Source organism: Limulus polyphemus, unplaced genomic scaffold (genome assembly GCF_000517525.1).
Source record: "Limulus polyphemus unplaced genomic scaffold, Limulus_polyphemus-2.1.2 Scaffold215, whole genome shotgun sequence".
Lineage (NCBI taxonomy): Eukaryota > Metazoa > Arthropoda > Merostomata > Xiphosura > Limulidae > Limulus > Limulus polyphemus.
This window is the reverse complement of record NW_013665825.1, coordinates 651,630-659,955: the sequence shown is the minus strand read 5'-3', so window position 1 is coordinate 659,955 and position 8,326 is coordinate 651,630. Positions and strand designations below refer to the sequence as shown.

Here is an 8,326-nt window from a genome sequence, read left to right as displayed (position 1 = left end):
GTGTAGCTTTGTGCATAACTACAAAACAAACAAATCTATTTTGCAATGATTTACTCTTGTTCCAGATTTTTCTGCTGCTTATTTTGTCAGAGTTTTTAACCTTTTTAAGTTCTTCTTTTGTTTTCCATGAAGCAGCAAAAAAAGAAACAAAGCCAAAAGTCTTTTATTTTTTATTCCTTTGCGAGTTGTGCTTTAGAATAACCTAATGGTGGATCTTTGTAAACAACGACTATATAGATACTCTTGAAGCCCACCTGGTAAAATATTTGCCTACAGGTAAGTTTGTGTATTTTGTACAGATGTGCTAAGATTATCTCTATATCCGTGATCCAAGTAATTCAAGATTTCTTTTGAAGTCTGTGAATTAATTTCGTATTGGTTTCAAAACGCAGTTAAGTCAATGATACTTACCCTACGGCAACATCAAATATGTTGCTTCCGATTGAACTGGAAACGGCCATATCACCTAATCCTTTGCGTGCAACCAGAACACTTGTAATAAGATCCGGGATGCTGGTGCCAGCAGCAAGAAAGGTCAAACCCATTACCTGAAATTATTTCGAAAATTGGAAACTTTTCACTGTTGCTAGTTTAAAAAAAAAGTCATACAGGATAATTCAAACTTTTACCTATCATGTACGCAACAGAAATCAGAACTTTCGTGGTTTATCGTTAACCACAGCTCATTATACGTGCATTCATTATCTTGGTTTCATATTCAGTAATGAAAACGTGAGAAAGTTTGTGATTTTTGCATATGAATACGTTTTAGAAAACTAACTTGTTATACATGAAAAGCAGTTCCTAATTAATAATTATACTTGGTGTTTGGAGTGACTCTGCCATTATCCGTTTTTTGTTATCACTTATTAAAAAAGTCTTGAAGCCGACGTCATCAACTCTATTACTGTGTTTCTTTGTTTTTGTTTGGCCAAGTAGAATAACCACACCTTCCTCCACTTCTATTAACTAGCCACCTGGGTATTTTAAACTACATAATGAGAGCCCTGATTTGATAGTGCATTGTTGTTATACATATATGGATATGTATAGAATGTCTACACAAATCCCGTGGGTGAACCTGAAAACACGGTTACTTTATCAATATGTTTATTGTTTAGTTTTAATAGAGAACCTCTCTCTGTAGAATCAGCGCGCAAACGATGTTTTGGCACGTTCATGTTCACCTTCATTAGTTGAAACCCTTCCTTTCAGAGTTCATCGCATTTAGACAGCCTCCTTTAGAAGTAAACTATGGGTAAAAAACTGCCTATAGAATTCGTGAAAGAACGTAATACATATACACGTTTTTCCAGTTTTCTGAAACCCTAATTTGAGAACTGTTGTGATCATCTTAATTTCTAGATAATAGAACAAAAAGCGACGAATCTTTTTTTTTTTTTCACTCGTGCAAAACAATAAGAAAGAAAAGACATCGTATGAGCTTACATCTCTTACTCATTGGTGGTATTGTAGGGGGACATGTAAAACAAATTTATAAACTATGATGTTACTCAAATATCTATGTCTCGTTCTAATATTACAAAGAGAAAACAGAACAAAATAATCTAACTAATTTTTGCAATTAAATGGTAAGGACAGTTATGACACTAAATCTTAAAATTTACCTTTGTTGTTCAAATGTTAGTTTGAACGGTTTAATCAGAGAGTGAACTATTTTGAACGGTTTAGTCAGAGAGTGAACTATTTTGAACGGTTTAATCCGAGAGTGAACTATTTTGAACGGTTTAATCAGAGAGTGAACTATTTTGAACGGTTTAATCCGAGAGTGAACTATTTTGAACGGTTTAGCCAGAGAGTGAACTATTTTGAACGGTTTAATCCGAGAGTGAACTATTTTGAACGGTTTAGCCAGAGAGTGAACTATTAAAACCTACTTCATTTGGTATTCCTGCAGCTTCACCGGTCAAAGAAGCCCACCAAACCATCAGGTAGGAAAAAAAAGCGATCCAAATAATGCTTCCTATAAACGTTATGGGGAACCACTTGCGTTTCTCCTGCACAATCATATCCAAGACATAAACAGTTTAAAATCTTACCTCCTGCACAATCATATCCAAGACATATACAGTTTAAAATCTTGCCTCGTGCACAATCATATCCAATACATATACAGTTGAAAATCTAGCCTCCTGCACAATTATATCCAATACATACAAAATCTTACCTATTGGACAATCATATTCAAGACATATATAATTAAAAATCTTACCTCCTGCACAATCATATCCAAGACATATACAGTTTAAAAATCTTGCCTCCTGCACAATTATATCCAATACATACAAAATCTTACCTATTGGACAATCATATTCAAGACATATAAAGTTAAAAATCTTGCCTCCTGCACAATTATATCCAGTACATACAAAATCTTACCTATTGGACAATCAAAGTTAAAAATCTTACATCTTGCACAATCATATCCAAGACAAATATAGTTACGAATATTAAACAAGCTTAAATAGAATTTTTATTCTCCAATTCGTAAGACATCGTGTTTAAAACTTTGTTAGTCCTGGTAGTATGGTTAACATTTTTGATAGGGACACGCATGGCGATTTAAGATTTTATATAAGCAAACAGTCATTAACCATACAAGTTAGTGGCAATGATATAGGAAATAAACCGAGAAAAAAGAACAATAAACAGTTAATAATCTTTAATGTATTAAACAGTATTACAAGTAACTTTAAAAGAAATTTAGAAACAAACACTCGTTATAAGTTATGTAAATTAATATTCCTAATAAACATTCCTTGTTTAGTACAGTTTAGGTGATTTTCTCAATATAAATTTTAAGCTTGGCTTGATTTGGGTTCTTTTGGAAACCTTTCGAGACATATATGTGAGTTTTCTTTAGACAGATATATTATTATTAGTGGTAGTTTTTAACGCAAAGCTACATAATATACTAAATGATCTACGCCCACCTTGGGGATACGAGCCATAAATTGTAAGTCCGGAAACCTACCACTGATCCATCAGGAGACCAGGTGTATTGAAACGTTGTCTCACAAGCGTGTTAGTTAAGTAAGTTATTCTTATAACTATTATAGTACCACCGCTCTGCTGTTCCACGCAGTACTTATTCAGATGTATTGTTTGAGATCTACTTTGATTGGGATCCTTTTTATTATCGCTTTCTTTAAGCTGCTGTTTACATTTTAAAAAAGATACGTCATGCGACTATTATGTGCTGAAAATTCCGTTTATGAAATGATAATGATGTTCAGGTCTATTTCAAGATGTAAAAAAAAAACACTGACGCGCTACAGTAAAAAATTGTTGCTTCTATCAAAGTAGGTTAGATTACAAGTTAAAGTTCAAATGTTTAAATAAAGAATACGTTTAGAAATATTTGTGAATAAGGCTGTAATTAATCATAATAAATCTAAGTCCATTAAGTCGAAAAATATAAAACATAAACGTTCAATTACAGAAATAAGTTATCAGATAAATGAATAAAACACTATCATCAGTTTGCACTGAAAAAAACTGATGAAAAGTTGGATATTTCCAACCAAGCACTAATTAATAATTTTCTAAATAGCTACTGTGATTTCAAACTAAGAATGATTAATGTAGTTTTTAACCCCAATATTTTCATTATTTGCTTCGAACTACATTTAAAAAAACTTCATTCGATGTTTTTTTCAATTAAGAGTTTGGATAGGAGCAAATCAATCAAAAAAATAAATTTAATTAGAGTTTATAGAATTATTTTGGAGCAGGAATTTTTTCATCTCAAAATAAAAGGTATGACGATCTTAGTTCTTATGCTTCAATCATCTTTGGTCCTTGGAATGCTTCAAATTTAATTAACACTCCTTCATATTCTTGACGACACTCAATCAGACTAAGAAGCGCCTGAGTATGAAATGGGTGTCACTTATTACTCGCCCCCCAGTGGCACAGCGGTATGTCTGCGGGCTTACAACGCTAGAAACCGGGTTTTGATACCTGTGGTGGGCAGAGCACAGATAGCCCATTGTGTAGCTTTGTGCATAACTTAAAACAAACAAACACTTATTACTCATATTATTATTATTATTACATAAGTGACTTATGAATATATTTATTTATATTCATGTTGATGTGAATCGCTCCTAATGTCTTTAATATTTTAGAAATAGACTAATAATTCTTAGAAAGAAAAATTAGCTTAAATATCAGTTTCTTGTTTATCATGATTTTTATTTTCATAATCTTTATTGATTGATGATATTTGTTATTGATCTTGTTAATAATTTACTGATTCTATAATGATTATTTACTTTTTTAATTGATTTACTGACATTTGTGGAAGATGCTTTACAATCAATTTTGGCATTTTTTTTATGGAAACTTTCAAAGCACAAATGCACGCAATATAATAACTGTAACTGTGTGGTTAGAAAAATATTAATTAAGTAAATTTAGCATTATTACATACTTATATTTGCATATAAATTATATTTATTTATACAACTATTTAATTCTGAATATAACCTTTCGGCGAACGTCCGGTAGGGTGAGCCACAAAGGAAAGATAATTGGCGCCATAAGAATGTAGTTTAGTCTTTTCCGCCAGGTGGTGGGCCAACTGATGTCTAAAGGTTTTTCTTGTTCTAGGATTTCTTCCGATTGCTGAGTCTCCTATATAGTAAAGAAGGTTGCAATAACTTTTAATAACAATTTACTGTTATTAACCTAATAAATAAAAACAAATCTCATAGTGTCTGAACATTAAAACCTTTTTCACTTAGTGGACAGCATCGATAAAAGGATGCAATAAACCAACTTTTTGGTGTAGATATCATTTTCTTTCTCTAACAAAAGGTACTCTTCCAAAAGTAATAAAATCGATTTTGAAATGATGCTGTTACCTGCAACTGAACACGTACTTCCTGCACGTGTGTACGAGTCCTTAACAGACACGTCTTTAAGTTCAAGAATAAAAGCTATTTATGCTAGAAAATGATAAATTTGTGTCCATTTGAAAGTCTCTTAACACAACTAATAGGGGTATCATAACCAAATGATGAAACTATTACAGTTGGATTAGCAAATGTGACAGAGATACTACTGTAAAAATAAATATTCACTATATGTTAAGATGTGTGACATGCCAACCAGTGGCACAGTGGCAAGTCTGTGCCAAAAATCGGGTTTCGATACCCGTAATGGGCACAGCACTGATAGCCCATTGTGTAGCTTTGCGTTTAACAACAAACAAACAAACTGTATAGCACCTTAGAAATTTGAGCGTTGTTTTAATATTTTAATACTGTGGTTGACTATATAAAAAATACCTTTTACTTACTCTTGGTAAGTCTTTCACTTACTTGATCGAAGATACCTGTATTATAACCAAACTAAACATAAATATTTATATATATGGACTTCAGAGTTTTGTTTATTTGTTGTTAAGCACAAAGCTACACAATGGGCTATCTGTGCTGTGCCCACTACAGGTATCGAAACCCGGTTTTTAGCATTATAAGCCTTCACACCTACTGATGAACAACTAGAACAAATAAAACATCAAAATATGTTGTTGTTAAGTACAAAGCTACACAAAGCTGTGTTGTGCCCACCGCAGGAATCGAAACCCAATTTTGGGTGTTATAAGCTCTCACTTTTATCGTCGATCCACTGTGGGATTTCAGAAAAATAAAAATATTTTCTAGTAAGCTTTAATACTTTGATGATTCATTAACTAAACAAATGAGTACTTAACATTTTTCCATGTACCCTTGAAGAATGAAAGTTCACTTCCTGAAACGGCTCAGGTTATTTGATCTTAACATTTTTCCATGTACCCTTGAAGAATGAAAGTTCACTTCCTGAAACGGCTCAGGTTATTTGATCTTAACATTTTTCCACGTACCCTTGAAGAATGAAACTTCACTTCCTGAAACGGCTCAGATTATCTGATCTTAACATTTGCGGAAATATTTAACTTGATTAATATCTTCGAATTCTGTTGGAGAAGGAAGTTTTAACGAGTTCACTTTTAGTTTTGATATAAGTAGGTAGCTTACTCTGATGAGAAGATTTTATTAATTCCCAAAGCTCTCGGGTTACTTGGTTTCTTGTTTTTATGATACATTTAGATTAATAAGTTTCATGCTTTTTAAATTAAGAAAACTATTCGTTCTCTGAAAGTGTGCAAATAATCTACTGATAAACTTTCAGAATCAACGCTTGAAACCTATATAGAATAGCGTAGAAAATAAGCTAAAATAATTATATTACGTAAAGTATGCAGTGAATATATGCTATGTGAAAACAATTTCTGTTTTTTCTTTACGACATGAATAAATGGTAATCCTGTAATTTGAATATGGGTAATTCGAAACTTTCGAATTCAAATAAATAATTTGACATTTCGTAATTTCCTCTTTTTAAACATGTTTATCTATATTTTATATATCTTGAGTAATGTCGTTATTTATTTCTCATCAAACCAAAAACAAAAAAAAAGTCCAAAACTAAAATTATAATTCTCAATTAAAATTTATTATAGCATAAATTTACAGGAATATTAATAGAAGGACATCTGAATAAACACCCTCTCACAATTATGTTAGTTCAAGAGCCAGATTCATAGCATCAATTGTGTAAGAAAATGTGATTTTTAGTTTAGGTAAAAACATAATTGTGCTACACAGAACTAGGAAGCCACGTCAAAGACCCCCAAGGTTCAAACATAGCCATTTCTAATTTGACCAATGGGAAGACAGTCAACCACCAGCACCCATCACTAACACGGCTACTCTTAAATGAATAACGTATTTATTAGGGGTGTCGCGATACACCGATACGATTTATGTATCTTCACGAAATTTGGCAAGCTTTCAGTAAACGTTATAAGTCTTTTGTACAGAAAAAATCAGGTGTCTTTGCTAAAAATTAGTGTTTTAATACATGGAGTCAAAGCAGTCTCTATTCCCAATGTAAAGCGGTTTTGATGTTAAGATTAAAAATACTTTTCTCTGTCTAAAAAATGAACAAATTTCTTTTGTGTAATCTCTGAAACCTCCGAAATAAATTTCCAACTTTTGAATTTCAAAATGCGCTGTAAAGTGTAAAGTATTTAAATAAGACAATATTAGTAATGTAGATAATAAATTACAGGCAAGACTGTCCAAATATGTAACAAACCGTTGGTAAAACTTTTGTATCTAGATACGTATCGTATCGTATCAGCCCTAAGCATAACCTGTCAGTTTTATAATGCGTCCGTAGCTGAAAACGCGGAGCATGTTCAACGGCATACCGTGGCCTAAAACTTTGGCCCTTCCATCCAGAACTCGGCACGCTGAGAGTAAGTCACGCCCTACCCTAAAGACTCATTAACAGTAAATAATAATATTAATAATTACGCCTAGTGCTTAAAGTTATTGGAGTGGATTTTGAACTCGAAGTTTTGTTATTTATATAAAAAAAAAAATTATTTGCACTCGAACGTTATACTTAACCCCCTTTGGAATAATCCTAAAGTAGAAAAGAAAATCTAATTTTACAACGTACACTTATAGCTACGCATTAAACAGCTTTAACACCTATCGGATGTCCCCCCCCCCATGGGACAGCGGTAAGTCTACGAACTTACAACGCTAAAATCCGGGGTTCGATTTCCGGCGGTGGACACAGCAGGCTTTGCTCTAATACAAACAAACAAAAAACAAACCTACCGGACATAACTCGAGAACAGCAGATGGTCCAGAGTCGGTAGTTATTGTACATAAGTTACTGGGTGAACTACCCCCGGTATTATATTCGGTCTTCCCAACACTCCTTATGTCGGTAGCTTCTCTGGACATCTGGCCCAGATCTTGAGTGATTTCGTTGTAGTCACTGCCGGACAAAGACGTGAGAGACACCATATGTTCTAGCTATCAACACAATAAGATGGCGTTAGAAGCTTTGAAGAATAAAAACCACTAAACGAGTATTTCATCGTAATCTGTATCTTAGCTTACAATTCAATTATGAGAAATCGAACACGGTAACATCGACAGACTTTCTAAGGCCTAATTTACTTCTCATAATAACGGAAGCCAAAAGAAGATGACTTTTCAAATGTTTGTATAATGAGCTCAGAGTGTCCGAAATCAACATTAAACATTCAAACACAACGGCAAGTAGCATCAAGGTTGTTGGTTATAATTTCTGAACTCAAACACAACGGAAACTAGCATCAAGGTTGTTGGTTATAGTTTCTGGACTCAAACACAACGGAAAGTAGCATCATGGTTGTTGGTTATAACTTCTGAAATCAAACACAACGGCAAGTAGTATCATGGTTGTTGGTTAT

General features: G+C 33.1%; 1 protein-coding gene across 3 annotated transcripts in view; it reads right to left on the bottom strand.

Annotated features, from left to right (window-relative positions):
• LOC106478481 (sodium/potassium/calcium exchanger Nckx30C-like) overlaps nt 1-8,326 on the bottom strand; it is a 103,152-nt gene that overhangs the window by 10,112 nt on the left and 84,714 nt on the right. For 2 of the 3 annotated variants that reach the window (XM_013939026.2, XM_022382084.1), the window contains exons 5-8: nt 7,704-7,904; nt 4,513-4,659; nt 1,899-2,018; nt 412-548 (exon numbers count right to left, since the gene is read on the bottom strand). In XM_013939026.2, the coding sequence (XP_013794480.1) occupies nt 412-548; nt 1,899-2,018; nt 4,513-4,659; nt 7,704-7,904 (605 nt within the window). The remainder of the gene's footprint in view (nt 1-411; nt 549-1,898; nt 2,019-4,512; nt 4,660-7,703; nt 7,905-8,326) is intronic. The other variant, XM_022382085.1, reaches the window with a different exon arrangement.